The 17,570-nt window shown below is 39.2% G+C and overlaps 1 protein-coding gene across 50 annotated transcripts in view; it reads left to right on the top strand.

Annotated features, from left to right (window-relative positions):
* Window positions 1–17,570, top strand: part of CEP63 (centrosomal protein 63) — a 46,533-nt gene that overhangs the window by 3,821 nt on the left and 25,142 nt on the right. For 27 of the 50 annotated variants that reach the window (XR_011527175.1, XR_011527174.1, XR_011527173.1 and 24 more), the window contains 5 exons: window positions 4,415–4,483; window positions 5,424–5,601; window positions 13,100–13,195; window positions 13,983–14,105; window positions 17,132–17,245. Coding sequence is in view for 38 of the 50 variants with exons in the window: in XM_070576095.1 (XP_070432196.1) it covers window positions 4,415–4,483; window positions 5,424–5,601; window positions 13,100–13,195; window positions 13,983–14,105; window positions 17,132–17,245 (580 nt within the window). In the remaining 12 variants the exon portion in view is untranslated. Of the gene's footprint in view, window positions 1–4,414; window positions 4,488–5,423; window positions 5,602–13,099; window positions 13,196–13,959; window positions 14,106–17,131; window positions 17,246–17,570 lie in introns of all 50 variants that reach the window. The other 23 variants (XR_011527178.1, XR_011527176.1, XR_011527170.1 and 20 more) reach the window with 3 other exon arrangements.

Raw genomic sequence — 17,570 nt, forward strand, 5'->3', positions numbered from 1 at the left:
AAAGCTACATCCAGACAAGTTTAGCTTTCATCCCTGTTTTCTCCACCCTATTTCCCTTTCTTATAGGTGTCATATTTACTAGTTTTGGGTTTATCCTTCCATAAAAACAAAGGCACCATATATATCTATCTATATTTTTTTTTCTCCTTTCTTAGATAAAAGGTAGTGTTTGCATACACTGTTTTGTATCTTGCTTTTTTTAACCTAATAATATATGAGCTGTAGATCCCTCCACAGAAGTATGTAGAGATGGTTGTCCCTTTTCACAGCTTCGTAGTGTTCCATTGGTGGATGAACACTCTACCAGTCCCCGGTTGATGGGCATTGGTGTTGTTTCCTACTATTGCAAATAGTGCTGCAGTGTATGTCCTGTGCATATGTGATTTTGTATTTTTACCAGTGTATCTTTGGGATAGTTTCCTGGAAGTGGCATCGTTGGATCAAAGGGTAAATGCATATGTATGTGTCAGTTGCTAGGTATTGCCAAAATCTCCTCTAGGGTAGTTGTGCCATTTTGCATTCATACCTACCGAGTATGTGAGTGCCTGTTTTCCCAAAGCCTTGTCATCAGAGTATGCTGTCAAACTTTTAACTTTTGGTTAATCTAATACAGAAGAAAGGGTAACTCCGTGTAATTTGTATTTCTCTTATTGTGAGCAAGGTTGAGCATCTTTTCATATGTTTAAGGTCGTTTGCATTTCTTTTTCTGTGAACTACTTGTTTGTGTTTTCTGCCCATTTTTCTACAGATTTCTTTTTTCCCCTCAATTTTTAGAATATCTTTATGTATTTGGATAATTAACCTTTTGTAATAAAACTTTCAAATACTGTTGTCGTTTGTCTTTGAACTTTGCTTATGGCATTTTTCCCAAGTAAAAGTGTGTTTTTATCAACTCAGATTTCTCAGTCTTTCCCCTTATTATTTCTGGATTTTTGAGTCATAGTTTGGACAATGTTTTTAAACTTCATTTTTCTTTTGGAAAATTTCTTTGATTCTTTATCTGCTGATTTGTTTTCCTTTTAGTTTAAGTAGGAACCTTTCTGGGCAATGGTAAATTACATTGACTGTTTGTTGGAGCAGCCACAGTTTATCAGCCGTAGTGTAGCTGACACAGCCGTGGGTCTCTGTAGTCACAGCAGCACCATGGCAGGTGGGGCAGAGCGCTCTTATCCTCCTTTACGTGAGACGTGATGGGTAGGCGTAGCCCTTCCATTAGTACACACAGATTCATAATTCTGTGTGGAGTTGTTATTTTCCTATGTCCCATTTGTGAGTAATTTGATCATGGGCTTATACTCTGGATGTTTTTCCTGATCTATAAAATGAAGAGGTTAAATTGGAGGTTTTCAGGTCTTTTCTAGCTGTTAAATTCCAGTATGTTAATGAATTTAAAAGATTTGCCCATTATCAGATATCCTATTTGGGTTTGTTTTTCCCTAAGATTTAAAGTGTGTTTTCCCTGCTTCCCAGACTTGGTGAGGAAGCCTGTGTTTCCTTTAACCATCCTCTTCCAGATTTCACTGATTTAAAATAGCCTTCATTCCAAAGGAGAGTTACAATTAATAACTTCCGTTTGCTGATGTCTTGGTCCAGCTGCAGAAGTGACGAAGATGGTTCTTTATCCGCTGTAGGGCAGCATAGTTCCCATTTAGCCGCACGAGCATTGTGTGTTAGTGGCAGGGGGTGGCAGATCATCAAACAGTAATTACTTCAATTCGTATTTAGTACTGTGAACAAATATCTCACTTTATATAACTTGCACATGGCACAGGCAAAGAAGAAACCAAAGGGATATAGTGCATAACGCTGAGTGAGGATCACGTTGGTTAGGAAAGGGATCAGTGATGTAGCTGTGAGGAGAGAAATCCACGGCAAATCCAAGTCCTTGCTTACCTGGTCCCAAAGAAGGAGAACTGATGGTGTCGGGCAGCTGCTCGAGCAGATGGTGAAAGTATTATGAAAGAAACACAGTACACAGTAGGAAGATTATTTTCCATGGAGAATGTTGCTGGCCCCCCCCCCACCCCCCCCCTTAAAACAGAGATCTCTTTGTCTTAGATCATTATTTTGGTTTCTGAAATGGCATTTTTCCCCTATGTGGACTATTTTCATTATTGTGCTCCTGCCACCTGGTGGCCATGGAGGTGATGTCATACGTTAGTTTGTGTTTTTTTCCTGTATCCAGACTTTGGTTTGGTTTGATTTTGTTTATTGCCAAGAAGACACTATTAAACTGAAAGAAGATATGAAGGTATTTTAAGATCTGGAATACTGTAAAATATATAAAGATTGAACACTGGCTGTCACACTGCCTAGGTTTGAATCCTAGGACTATAATTTGTAGTTTACTAGTCAGGTTATTGAACTGTCCAAGCCTCAGTTTCCTCAAAGTAATAGTATCTAAGTATTGTGAGGAATGAATTATACAGTATATACAAGGCAGAACAGTTGAGCATTCAACGATTTCTAGCTTCTATTATAAGTATTGCTAATCATTAAATCATGTCATCCAGAAAATATATTAATGTATTATATATTACTAAATATATTAATGTTTAAGAATAATATGACCTAAAGAAGTATAATTGTCTTAATGGTAATTTTGAGTAACTGTATCAGCACTGTCCTTAGGAATAGCACTTTCCTACATATTTAATAAATATCCATATGTAGTTGTCAGGAACATGGACATTTAATTGACTGTTAGAATCCTATGAAAAAGCTGGAAGAAACCTTGGTGATTATAGTTCATACCACTCATTTTACAGATGCCAAAACTGAAGGCCAAGGGCACAAAGCTCGTTGGCTGCAGAGCAGGACTATATCCTGGGTCCCCATCTACATAGTACCCTGTGAACTAAGGACTGCCTTTCATTTCCCTAGAGCGGACCAAACGCGGGATCTGGGTTGCCTTGTGACTGACTGTGTTGTGATTTGAAAGAAAGTAGAGTAGAACATGAAAACTATTTTCTTAAGGTTTTTATTTTTCTAATGTTGGTATAATGTGAAGGATAAATGAACTAGAAGAAAAACCTCTCTGCCATTCTTGTGCGTGAATCGTTAGTTTACTCCTCCTGTTAGTAACTGTAGAAGTCGATGTGGATAACGTGTAGTGGTTGTTTTTTCCAGGCTTTTCATCCTCCTCTGTGCCTTCAGGACACCCTGTGCATGTCTCTGACACTGTATTTATTACATTGGGGGAACCTTTTTGGTTAATTTTTTCTTTCCCTATTAATTCCTTGAAAAGAGCCATATCTTTCATCACTATATATCTCGTGGTTAGTACAACACTGAAATCTTTGTTGAACAAAGGAATCCCCTTCTCAGAGCAATATAATTTTTAGGTGAGGCTTTAGGACGAAAGAGCAGAACCTTCACACTGGTCTTTGGGAACTACCTAAAGACTGGGTCAGGGTTGAGCCTTTGAAGGTTTAAGGAAGTGAGAAGTGGTTTGACAGTGATTAGTTGATTAACATGTTGAAGATTTGTGGTGAGAGGTGAGAAACCTACGGCAGGCACAGTTACTGGTACTTCCAGATTTGGAGGTGATCTTTCCTCTCTGCCTCTCACCTTCGTTTCTTTGTGGTGGTCTTTCCTGTTCTCCGGCAAACTGTTCTGTCTCCCTTTCCTTCTTTCTCTTGCTAGACTCTTCTCTGTAGTTCTCCGTCTATGTCCAGTTTGCACAGGAGGATAGGTCAAAGGGAGGGGAATTGGGATAAGTTCAGCCAAAAGCATCCAGCACGTGCCGTGTTGAAATGCTGCACTGAGCTCTGGAGCTGCGGGCATGAATGACATTGGTTTTCTGCCCTTGAGGGATGAATAGTAAGGGGAAAAGGTGTGCAAAAAACTCATTTCCAGTGTGGTATAACTCCTGTGAAAGAGGCTGGTAAGGACCAGGAATGATGAAGTGCTGAGGAGGGAGGGCCCACATAGCTGCCTTCCAAGGCCTGGAGGGTGCTCTGGGGCGGAGAGGGTGCTCCAGTGTGGGGGGTGGTGCTCCAGGAAGCTTCACGGGCCAGTCGTCTCCAGACTGAGTAGGATCTCCTGTCATGGACCAAGGAGTTCAAGGGGGTTTGTGTCAGTGTCCCTCTGCTTCTAGCGCCCCACCTCCGGCCCGGCCCCCCTTACATCAGGAAGTAGGACTACAACAATGAGGTGTGTGATATCAGTTATTTGGGGAGAGTGTCAACAGCCATTCAGATCCTTCTGAGTGATTTTCTTGCAGTCTGACATGTATTTGGTTGTAATATTTCTTGAAGTGATAGTCCTTTCCTGCTCCTACAGTCATCCTAAGAAGTGCCGCGCTTTCTCATTGTCATCTGTATGCTTCTCATTCACATTCTTATGTTTGTAAGTTGGAATATTAGAACTTAAAAAATGCTTTTCCTCCTGAGTGATTTTTTTGCTTTCCCAGTTGCCGAAACCAAGGAGATTTGGCGATGGAGGCTTTGTTGGAAGGAATACAAAATCGGGGACGTGATGGGTAAGTTTGCTTGTGACCTTAAGCTTCTCACTGAGTTTTCAAAAGCATATCTGAGTTATGCCTCTGACCATTTTGTGCTTTGGGTACAGAAGAAAAAGTTGAGCAAAGCTAGGCTGATCCATGTCATGTTTGTGGACAGCACCTCTCTTGGGGGTATTTGCCTCATCTCAGCAGTGTGAGCACTGGCCTTCATCCCACTTTAAATTGTCTACTCTTAAAAAGCAAAGATAGAAGTGCAGAGGCTTTGTGACATGAAGAACAAGTGCTTTTTTAAGAAAGCCTTTAAGTCTTAGTAGTTATAGCTCTCTGTGCCCGTTCCTGGGCACCTCTTTGAATCCAGTACGTCTCTGTCCACTTCTCTTTCCGCCTCTGCAATATCTGGCATCTTCTGAAACTTGGAAGGACATCAGTAAGTTTATATAATAAGGTTGGTGCAGTAAGTGTCTCATAAGAAGGTGGGAAGAAATAGTTGAAATAAACCTAGCTCAAGGATGAATTTCTTGTAACAGCTCTTAAAATTGTATCATTTTCCTGATAGCCTACTTGCTTCCAAGGCTTTTTCTGTGGCTAGCTGAGAAGTGACTTAGCCTGCCTGGGTTCTTCCTGAAAGCTTCCCTGGAATATTACAGAAAAGCTGGGTGTCGGTTGTGGATGTGTCACTCACAAGCCAGGCTTACAACATCAGCCTTGTGTTTGACCAAATGACTTAGGCTTGAGGTTGGTTATTAGGGGAAGACAAAATGTTCTGTGGAATAAGTAATCATCTTAGTAGGAACCTTAATGGGAAAAGCTGAGAAATCCTGTTCTTTGCTTCTGGTAATTTGTTTATTGACACTGTCCCACCTCAGGTAACTTTACATATGCTATGTTTAACATGTGAAGGATGAAAAGCTGCTTGGACACATGTTCTGTGTTCTTAAGGGTCTGTTCTTATTTATAGGAGTTTTTTGACATCCTGTGAAGCAGAACTACAGGAGCTCATGAAACAGATTGACATAATGGTGGCTCATAAAAAGTCTGAGTGGGAGGGGCAGACACATGCTCTGGAAACTTGCCTGGACGTCCGTGAGCGGGAGCTGAAGAGTCTGAGGGGTCAGCTGGAAATGAAACACAAAGAGGTAAAGCAGCTGACTTGCTCCTGTTTTTGATATTTTGTTCTTGCCTTTTATATTAAATGTTTCTTAAATACTTGTTGAAGAAAGCATTTGTGTGTCAAATAAGTTTCTATATTGTCTTTTAATTCTGATAGTTTCTTTTAGGAGAAAAATTTGTCGTGAAAATGCTAAGAATATTTATTTCAAGATCATGTTACCTTGGTCACATGTGATACACACGTAACTTCTTTTAAGAAAATGTAAAGGGTGTCATATGATCTTTGTATAGCTTTCATTCTGTTACATGTCCGTATTAACATTCATTGAGTTTAGTGAACCTTTTTTTTGGCCTCATTGTATGGCTAGTGTAAAAAAGTTAAGCCAGAAATTCAATAATTTGCCTCTTTTGGTTGGAGTTAAAACAAAATTCAGAAAACCCTTTTAAAAATATTTGTATTTTCCCTTGTTGAAAATTAGGGGAAATGGAAAAGAAGAGGAAAATAAAAATTACTTGTAATCCCATCACCTATAATTACTGGTGATTTGGGGGAAAAGTTTGATAATATTTGCTGATTGATTTCTTGTAATTTCGCTGGTACAGTAAGAAGGGGTACACTGACTATTGGAAGGGAAGCAGAAAGCGTTGATAAGTGCAAGAATTGCCTCTTAATTTCTGGCGTGAATGTCAATCTCAGAAGGATTGGAAGAGAAGAAGATACTGGTCCCAAGCCCCACTGTGAGGGACTTGCCTGCCGGGAGGATCACGGCTCACAAGTGCTGTTACTCAGTGTGCTCAGGAACACGTCCCTGAGGGTTGCGCACTGGGACTGATTCTGCTGATGGCCTTATCAGGAGGTCGTCTCTTGATATTTTAGAAATGTTTCATTTAACAAGGGAAGAGTTAGGCTTGATAAAAGTGTTTTTATGCTTATCAAGACAATCTTTCAATGGTTGGCCATCTGCACTTTGGGTCAGAGCAGCGCATGGTAATATTGGCCGTGTCAAATTCAGTTTTCTGTGAATGCCATTTGCTAAACTGGAATTTATTTTAACATTTGGGTAGACCTTTGAAAATGTATTTTAAAATTACACTTCATGCAAAGATGTAGAAGGTGGTGAAAAAGTACATGGACTGATAATCATATTTGATTTTTTTAAGTGTAATGTAGGGAGGGTCAGTGCTCATTGTTTGGTAAGCTACCTAACCCTCTCTTTATTTCTCCTAGGGCAGAACAAAAGTAGTTGTGTTTGGTAAGCTAAAGTGATAGTGGTTTCCTAGTTAAGGAAAACACCATACACATAGATATCTAAGTTGTTTATTTTGTTAGAAGCCCATTAAAAAAATTCCTGTGTGTGTGATTATGAGAACATTTAGTCACTCCAAGGCTGTTTGAACTTATTCCTGTAGCTTAATTTTGACGTCAGGGGCATTATTGCCACTGCTTAATACTTTCAAGAGAAATTAAAGGGATTGAATGGATAGGTTCCATGGTAAGGATTTGAAGATTACAAGTTTGGCCTAGGGACATAAAAGAAATTTAGAGTTGTGGCTGTCTGGTCAATTTGCTGCTTCATTGATTGGGCTGCTGAAAGTTGATTAAGTTTCTAGAAGTGAAGTGAAGTGCTTTTACCAAACCTAGTAATGGGGATTTATTCCATAAAGTTTGTCTGTGAAACTGTGGTGGTAATAATGTGTTTGTAATCTACTTTGAACGGTATATGATATAAGAACTAGAAAATAGGGCTTTAAGTTTTTGTCCTTCTTATTTGTTTGAAAGTTACAGACCTAAAAGCAGCTAGTCCTATGGTACAAACCAGTGGTACTCAGAATACAGGTGCACAGTGTGATAAAAAGCTTGCATCAGAGCATCTTTCTCTTCATAGGAAGTTTTGCTATATAAAAATGTCAATTACACTAAACAGTGTGTTTCGTGACACACTTGATTTACATTCTGCCTCAAGTTCCTTATCTCCTGCTGGATTGCTGTTGTGACCACTTCCACCCCTCTGCGGATCATACTTGGAGGAGTACTGGTATAAATGACTTGTTTTGAAGTGAATGCTTTAGGTGTTTGCTGATTACACTGTTGGGAATGCGTTAGTTTTGATGGATGTTTCTGCTGCTGTTACCTTCTAATGCCCTACAGAGCTGGTAGACCTAAAGATATGTAAGGAGTCTGGAGTCCTGGCCCTGCCTCTTTTCAGCTGAATGGCCTTGAACAAATAATCTCACCTCTGAGCCTGTTTCATCATGTGTAAAATTAGGATATAATTCCTATGTCCCAGTGTTGTAAAGATTGAGTTACTGTTTGAGAAACCACTTTGAAGGCTCCAGATTGTACTGAAGCTGATGAGTTATTTCTGCTGTTCTTCTGTGATGCGTACTGACAGTTTCAAATCTCAGCTCCCATTTCTCTACCTAGTGCCACTCCCTCACTCTGAGCATTTAATCTGTTTTTCTCCTCTTCTTCTTTAAGAAACTTGAGTATTATTGAGTGCCCATTATGAACCAGACCCTGGTACATAAATAAAATTAAGCAGTCTTTTCTTCATATTTAATATTTATGCTTGCCACATAGAGTAAATAAAAAGAAAAATGGTTCTCCAGGGCTCGCAGGGAAAAACAGACCTCACCCGCACCATCCTCTGCACCTGGGACTCCTGCTTCGCTGAAGCAGTCCTTTCAGTGCCTTTAACTGTTTCGTTTGTCATGCCCCTCGTGCTCTAAGTAACATTTTATAGAATATTTCTTAATTGGCAGTTTTAGCTGTTTATCTAATGACTTGCTACTATAAAAGATAAGGGTTTGCTCTCTTACATACGATTTCCATCTCCTCGTCCTGCCAGGATTGTATACCTTAATTTTTGGTTAGATCAGCGTTCAGTATTTACGTCATTAAGATAGTAAATATTATTCACAGCTGAGTCAGATAGTATAATGATAATCAAACTTATTTCTTGTACAATTATTTGTTTTCCCAGGAATTACTAGTCTCCTTTTCATTTGCTTTTTAAAAATGTGCCACCATTGATTCTTCCCTAACTCTCTGACACGAGTGTAAATCTTCGCTCAGTGTGTTCAGATGTGTCAGGTATCCATCCACTTCCTTTTTCCCCTGTGAAGACATCTTTCCTGGAGCTCACAGTTCTCAAATGTAGATAAGGTACTCTTTGTGCTAGCTGTGGAGCTGTCCTCACTGTTATTCTGGAGGTTTCTATGCTTTTCTCCTTTTTGCTCCTTTGTAGTTTTGTCTTCTTCTTCATAAGGTTGTTTCCCTATTTTGGTAGAACATACTTTTGAGATCTTATATGTCTGAAAATATCTTTATTCTCATTTCACATCTGATTGAAAGTTTGATTGGCTGTAGAATTCTGCTTGAGAAGTAAATTTTACTCAGGTTGTTTTTGGTGAAATGTGAGTCTTTCAGACTTTAACATTGGGTAATGGCAAACTAGGTAATTTGGGCCAGTCCACCCCCTGAGAACAACTAGGTAAGTTAGATTAAAAAAAAATCTGCTTGAAGTGGAATGCTAACAAGATAGTGAAGAATTTCTAGGCCAGGATCTGGACCAGGCTAGAGGTCTGGGGAGGTGAGCAGAGGGTTTGGGGGAAATTATTAGCTGAAACTAGAGAAGGCAGCTGAGAGGATGAGAAGCTGGATGGGGTTTTTGATAACTTCAGGGGGCTAAGAGACTAAAGGATTTGGTGTCCAAGGTGGCTGTGAATACCTCCTCACCTTGGGTTGGGACCCTGAAAGCCTGCACCTTGGGAGTAAAGATGGGCCAGATGAAGAACAGACCCTCTTGAAAGTGCCACGTAGCTGCAGACACTTAAATCTCTGAAATCAGTTTAAGATGATCCTAGAGTGCCACTGTCCCCAGGTATCTCCAAAGTGGTAGGACTTCCAGGGGCCTGGAGAAGGCAATCCAAACTTTCCCCAAAGGAAAAGCACCATTCTGGGTCTTAAATTATTTCTTCAAATAATTTTGCTAATGCAATGCTTGATACCTACACAGAAAGTAACCTCACATACACAAGGAGACAAGACAACAAAAATGAGAAAAAGCAGAAGCAGTAGAAGATAGAAACAAACCTGTGGCAAATCTAGATATTGGCATTATCTTGCTCAGACTTTACAATAGCTGTGTTTACTGTGTTCAAGGAGATAAAAGATAAGATTCTCTTCAAGAAAGAGTTGGAAACTATAAAAAAAAGAAATTAGTGGAAATTTTGGTATTGAAAAATAGGTTAACTAGAATTAAGACTGTAAATATTAAGAGATAAAGAGTGAACTGGAAGATAGGACAGAAGAAAATGTTTAGACTAAAGCCCAGGCAAATGATGGAAAATATAGAAGAGAAAGTAAGAGCAGGAGGATACAATGAGGAGGTCTAACATGAGCATTTTGGAATCCTTGAAGGAGAAAAAAGACAGAATGAGCAGAAGTAATGTCTGAAGATAAATTGGCAGAGATTTTGCCAGAAGTGAGAAAGGCACGTATTTAAGAAGTCTAAGAGTCTCAAGCAAGATAAATAAAAAGGAATATGTACCCAGGTTGAAAACTGAAGACAAAGAGGAAATCTGAAAAGCAATAAAAGAAAAAAGAAGCAAACATTATCTACCAAGAAAAAAAGACAGATTGGCTGCAGCAGCTGACTTGTCAGCTACAACAGTGAAAGTCAGAAGACAATAGAGTGATATCTACGAACAAAGAAATGACTTTTTTTCCTGCCAAACCAGAAATCTATACCCAGAAAAAAGGTGAAATAAAGACATTTTCAGATCAACAATAATTGAAAGAATTTGTCACCAGCAGACCTGCACGAAGGAGATACGGAAGAATGTTCTTCAGGCAGAAAGGAAGTGATCCCAGATGGAAGCTCAAGAGAGAAAGCGAGAAATGAAAGACAACAGTAAACACGTGGGCAAATCTCAATGAGCGTTGTCTGTATCTAACAACAGTAGCCTTCTCAGTTTAACGATAGTGGAATTATGGTGGCATTTAAGTCAGTTCCATTAATAAATGGAATTAAAGTATCCGTATGAACTTGGGTTGCCTGCGGGTTGGTAAAACTAATTAACATTAGATTTGTTAAGTCACAGACTCATGTTTTAATCTTGAGAGAACCATTAAAAGTATATTACTATATATATAATTATATGCATATTAATATATCAATAGAGTGTATATCTTCCAAGCTAATAGGAGAAAAGTGAAATGATAAGAGGTTATCAGTCCCAAAGAAGGCAAAAGAGGAGAGAAAAAGGAATATTGAACTTATTAAGTACAAGTAGCACTTAATAAGGTGACGCATTTAAATCCAGATGGATCTATTAAGTGTAAATGCACTAAATGGCCTAATTAAAAGATAAAAATTGTCCAAATGGGTAAAAATTGTTAAACTCAATTATTTGGTGTTTATAAAGATATAGCAAAGTTGAAAGTAAAATGTAAAATAAAAATATATACCATACAAACACTTTGAATAGAAAGATGGTGTAGTTGTATTCATATTAGAGAAAGTGTACTTGAAGCAGAAGCAATGAACATTACTAAAGGTGAAGAGAAACATTTGAGTGATAAAATAGGAAATTTGAGGATATGTAGTAGCAGTCATTCTCTGTGGCCCGTACCATGTCCTCTTTGCCCCCTCATTTAACCTTGGCTATTACCTGCAGCTCCCTGTGCACTGCCAGCATCCTGCTACTCTAGGCTTCTCTCTCTGGAGCCTTAGAAAGCTGCTCTGATAAAACGTGGAAGTGAGGGACAGTTAACACTTCCCAGGGCAAGCCTGAGCAGTGGAGGGACTGGAATTGGTGGATCAGTTCTCCAACTTCCCTTCCCTTAGGGGACAACTCTGAAACAGTCTGTCTGGTTCCTTGGTGAGTTCCCCGTGGGAGTTAGCGTCGGCTGCTTATTGCAGAAATGGGCTCACTAACGCATCCTTTATTGGCTTTCCTCCCTTCCCTGGGTCCCTCTCCATTTCCTCACTGTGCTTCTGGGATCACCTCCAGGTACCTGTCCTGAAGTCTATGTCTCAGGCCACGCTTTTAAGGGAATTCAAACTAAGACAAAAAAAATCAAAATTTTTAAGTAATAAAATAGTCTTAAAAGACATTTCTGTCTCTTTTTCTCTCCCTTATCTGTATGCAAGACGTGGCAGAACTATAAGGAGAAATAGATGAAGCAGCAATTGTAGTTGGGGATTTTAACCCACTTTTCCTAGTATCTGATGGAACAGGAGACAAACATCAGGAAGGATATAGATTTGAGCATCATAATCAATAAACTTGACCTAATTTACACATACAGAACATTGCGCAGGAGAACTGCAGTGTGCACTTTCTTTTCTAGCACAAGCAGAATTCTTTCCAAAATTGACCGTATGCTAGGCCATAATGTAGATCTCGACACAATTCACAAGCTTGAAATGATAAGAGTATGTTTTATGAACATAGTGGAAACAAGTTAGAAAAAGATACCTAAAAATTAAAAATCCCAGGATACGTTTTTGTAAATGTTTTTCTCAGTTTACTTTTTAATTTTAATGGGATTTTTTTAAAATATAGAAGTTGTAAATTTTTACATAGAGCCATCATTTTAAAGTGACTTTTTCATTAATTTTAAGCTCAGAAAGTTTCCTTCTACCTAGAAGTCCAGTAAATATTCACTTAGAACTTTTTTTAAAAGTAGTTTTCTCTTTTCCATTTTATTGGCTATATTTAATCATTCTTTTAGTTTGAACTTCAGAATCATTTTTTCAAGTTAAAAAAAAATTAGACTAGAATTTTTACTTGGAATTGCATTAACTCCTTGTTCCTACAAGAAATTTATTTTTGTTTTTTTAAAATTACTCTTCTGTATGGTGATTGAAATTACTACCTCCTGTTCCTGTTCTCCCTCTCTCCTCATTCATCAATAGATGCAATTCCGACTGGTTATCGAGAGATGTAGAGAAATACTGATGGGTGGTGATGCGGCTGAGGGCTGGGCATGGACTAGCTGTGGCTGATATCAAGCCATTGAGAAGTTGGTTAGGACAGCGTCCCTCCTCTGGTTGTTGGTACTGGTTTCTGTGAAGTCAGGGAAATGGTAAAGCGGGTACAAGGCTCCTACCGTCTGACGTTACCGTTCCACACTCTTGATTTATGGAGCTTATTCTTGAAGTCTCATAGATTTTTGTTCAATATTCTTAGTTTCCAAGGTTTTTATAACTTTATATCTCTTAATTTTCTCATGAGCTTTTTTGATAAAAAGGGTTAGGGAGAATAATTCAGACAGTGAGAGCAAGTTTTCATCTAAACCTAGAAATTTTAGAACAGTTGTTCATTTTCCGTTTTTTGGTAGTGTTATGGATTAGTAAATACTTAGATATTTGACTTCTTGGGAACTGGGGTATTACCATATACACTTGAGAACTTGTGTTTACAGATAAGTATAAGAGTTATTTCCTCTTTTTGTGTTCCAGGGATACTGTTTCAATGCTAATAATAGAAATACTCCCACCTCTCTGCTTCCAGGTTGGAATGTTGCGTCAGCAGGTAGAAGAGCATGAAAAGGTCAAGCAAGAGATGGCCGTGGAGTATAAGCAGGAGTTAAAGAAACTACATGAAGAAGTGAGATTTTAATTCTGTGTTGTGTAATTCTCTCTTTTTAACCCTTGAGAATTTTGTTAATGGGCCAGTTTCTACCTGTAAAGTGGGAAGTATGTATTCCGTGGGAAGTATAGGGTGGAAATTTATTTCTCTGTTCTTAAAGCCAGGCAGAGAATCTTGCCTCACGGTATGTTTGATGCTACCTAGAACAGGGATTCTCAAATACATTTCTCACTTAAGTGCCTGAAAGGAATAGAGCTATTTCTATGTAATACTGTGAAATGTTGATACCAAAAACTTACATTAAATATTATGTTTTAAGTCAGTTACTAGATTTTAAATAATGGAGGATCCAAAGGTTTCAGAAGCATTTTGGGATTAAATAAGAAAAGTAAGGAAATTCTATATGTTAACTCAATTTTATTGTTTAGATTGGGGGAAAAACTGCTTTTATTTTTATTTAATTCCAAAGTACTCCTCTCCTGCTTACTGAATATCAGTGTTCCACAGGAGAATGGCTCAAGAACCACAGGCCTAGAAAAAAGAAAGAGTTTTTATTTGCCACTTTTATTGTGGGGGAGAGTTGTAGGGCCCTTTTTTTCTTTGACTCAATATATTTCTTTTATAGTGTTTATTTTTTATATGTAGTTTTGAGTTTTGTGTTTTAATTTGCAAATCTAACATGCTCTCAATCTGTTTGCAATAGTACCATTTATCATGCTCTTGCTTTCATCATACCAATTTGTTCCACCACATAATACCAATACAAATTCTTAAATTTTAAGTCTAGAAATAACTGTGTCTACAGTTAGGCAGACTGAAGAGAAGCTATGAAAAGCTACAGAAAAAACATATAAGGGACTTCAGAGGAAACACCAAAAATTACAGGGAAGATCCGTCTGAAATTGAGAGGTTAACTGGAAAAATAGAGGTATGTTCATAGTAATAACTTGTTCATAGTGATTGTCAGCCTTTGTGTAGGAAAATGCTGTTTCGGTAGTGCTCTTTCCTGAAACCAATTTTCTGCCATCTCCAGGACTGCTGCTGAGCTATTTCAAAGGTGGGCGGATGATCCAAGTACATCCTGTCATCATCTGGCTCCCTGTGGTTGACGGGGCTACTAGCATCAGTAGTTCTTAACAGGGCAGTACCACCCTTACAGGGCATTTTGAGTGTATGGAGACGTGGTTTCGTTGTCAAAATGACTGGGAGCAAAACTGGTGTTTAGGGGCCAGAGACCAGGGATACTAAACGTGCCTGGGACTGTTCTACACAGGAAGGGTCATTGTACCCAAAATGCCAATATTGAGAAACATTGATCACCAGTTACTAGCAGTCCTCCACCGGCAGTGTCCTTGTCTTATTTATCACCTGCTGGAGAAGGGGCTTAGTAAATGTTGAAAGTACATGGCTTTTTTTCTACAGAGTACTTTGCATGATCAGATTGTTTATCCTTAGTTTCCATCTAGATATAGTAAGCCATTTACCTGCCTCTTTGCTGACTTCATTTTTATTAAGACGGAGTAACTCTGCGATTGTTGTATATATTGATTCCTTGCAGGACTTAAGGGAGGTGGTGAGTCAACACTGCTAAGAGTAGATGAAAGAGCAGCACAAGGCTATCCGTCTTTTCCCCTTGAATCCACCGCCCCCCTCCTCTGTCTGTGCCGCTGGTTCTCTGGTATACCTGAGAATCACCCAGGGTCCTCTTTGGGCTCTCTGAGATTCTGATCCAGTGGTATGGCATGGGACCTAGGAATCTGCCTTTTATCCAGCCCCCCTAGCTGCTTCTAATTTGAGAAACATTCACATCTTTGTATGATTACTTACAACTTTTCTACTCAGAGTGACCTGTCACCCTCAAATGCCAATATATTATTACTATCTAGAACTGTAATTTCTGTGTTTAATATTCTTTTACATCTCAATATTTTCATACATTTGAAGAGCTTACAATTAGGACTGCCTTACTGCTAGAGGAAGTGTCCATGCTCTCCCCTATCCCGTTTGTCTCCAGTAAGACTTTTGCCCCCTCCTTCTACAGAAGCTATTTACCTGGAGGTCACCAGTGACTTTGACATTACTAAAGCCTGTGGCCAGCCCTTATCTTCCTTATCCTATCTGCAGCGTGGGACCCAGCTGGTGCCTCCCTCCTCCTTAAAACACTTTCTTGACTTGGCTTGGAGAACAAACACACTTTCCTGGTTTTTCTCCTACATTGTTAGCCACTCTTTCTCCATCTCTTTTGCTCCCCAACCTTTTAACATTGGAATGCCCTAGGGTCGTGTCGTTGGACCTCTTCTTTTTTCTCCCTATGCTCGCTCCCTTCATGATATTATTAAATCTCATAGCTTTAATCACTGTGTATATGTTGATAATTCACAGATTTATGTATCAAGTCTTGACCGCTCCTCTTTATTACAGAACAATTTCCAACTGCCTATTTCGCATTTCCACCTTGATATCTAAAGCTCTCAAACTTCACATGTCCAAAATAAAGGTCCTGATTTTATCTTCCCCCCATCTCCCCAGCACCATTCCTGTTTCAGTCAGTGGCAACTCCATTCCTCAGTTTGCTTAAGCCTAAAACCTCGGAGTCACCCTTGACTTCTCTTGTGTCAGCACCACAGCCAGAATGATTCTGTTCTAATGTAAGTCAAGTCATGTCCTCTCTTGGACACAAAACCCTTCCAGTAGCTGCTCTTAAAAGCTGAGGTTATCCTAATGACTACACAATCTCGCTCCCTGTTAACTCTCTCACCTTTCTCCTCCCACTTTTTCTTTTACTAACTCCATTCCAGCCATACCAGCTTTCTTGCTCATCCTTAAACATACCAGGATGCTTCCACTTCAAGGCCTTGTACTTGCTGTACCCTCTTCCCAGAATAGTATAACTTCATCCTCATGTCCCTGGTGTTTACTTAAATGTTCCTTAGTCCGGCCATCCCTTTTTAAAATTGCAACCCCCAAATCTGAGCACTCCCTGCTCTGTTTTCTCCAAAACAGGTATTACCATCTAATGTACAATACATGAATGTGTTGTCTATTGCCTTCTAATTGAGCTGAGCTAGGATTTTTGTTTGTTTTATTAAATATTGTATTCCCAACACCTACCACAGTACCTGGCAGGTATAGTAGAGTGAATGAATGGGTGGCTATCAGAAAGCTGGTTAACAGTAATTACCCTGAGCTAGCATGAGACTTCTGGTATTGAGGGTCCTGGAGGACAGTGATAGAAAGACCAAGTTTCCTTTCCCTTTGATTTGTCCTGTTTTCATGAATATTGAGCTCATTTTCTTGATCATGTGACTTGAAGTTACTATTGATCTATCATTAATTTTGAACTGTTTGGCTTTGAGTTGCAAATATCTGTTAAAATTTAGCATAGAGCTCCCTTGTTATTCAAGTCGTTGCAGTTCTGTAAGAGAGTAAAAATTTGGATATCAAAGAATATTTTGTTATTCATCTGAATCTATTTGGTTCCTGATTTTTAGATATTGAGAAGAATTCTGCTACCAACAGACTTATCTGAAAATTTATTTGAATCTGATCAATTCCTGGGTTTGGATATCAAGAACTTGGATAGTGAGGGATATCTGTAGTGATATTTTGAAATTTTGGTTATCTTAGGATCAGTTTTCTGAAAAATTATAACAACCCTTAGGTGGCAGCAAATCTGTGAGAATCATCATGAACCCAGTATTTAGCATCTGTGTTTCATACTCTTCACCATTAGGGTGTTAAATTTAGAGAGACAGACATCCAGAGGCACAGTGTGTGAGGAATTCAGGATTACTCTACAGTTGTGGCAGCTAAGTGAGTAATGGGGCTCCTGCTGCGGAGAAAGGTGCGTGTATACAGGGGACGTGGGGAGAAATTAAAGGAAAAGTGACTCTAGGAAGCTGAGACAGCAAGGGGGAAGCACTTAGAAGTTAAGTACCTTAATTGCCTCTTCAGGAATTCCGCCAGAAATCACTGGACTGGGAGAAGCAGCGCATGATTTATCAGCAACAGGTGTCTTCTCTGGAGGCACAAAGGAAGGCGCTGGCTGAACAGTCAGAGATAATTCAGGTAGGTCACAGACGTTTTCAAATAATGAGAGGCAGAGATTAAATGAGTAAATTTGATTAAATATGAACCAGCTTAATGCAGTGCACGTGAGCTCCCACCTGTCTCCTCAAGTCCGTGTGTCCATCTGCTCCTTTGCCTGCTTTTCTCTCTGGCTTCTTTCTCCCTCCCTCATTCTCTCTCTCTCTCCCCGTCAACTCTTGCATTCTCGTGCTCACCCTATGCTCGCATTCACGTTCACTCTCCTCACCTTGGTCTCTCTCCACTTCTCTCTCTATCCTGTTCTCCCTCTCTATCTCCTATTTCACTTCCTTCTGTCTCTGTCCTT

The sequence above is a fragment of the Equus przewalskii genome, chromosome 15 (assembly GCF_037783145.1).
Source record: "Equus przewalskii isolate Varuska chromosome 15, EquPr2, whole genome shotgun sequence".
NCBI classification, from domain to species: domain Eukaryota; kingdom Metazoa; phylum Chordata; class Mammalia; order Perissodactyla; family Equidae; genus Equus; species Equus przewalskii.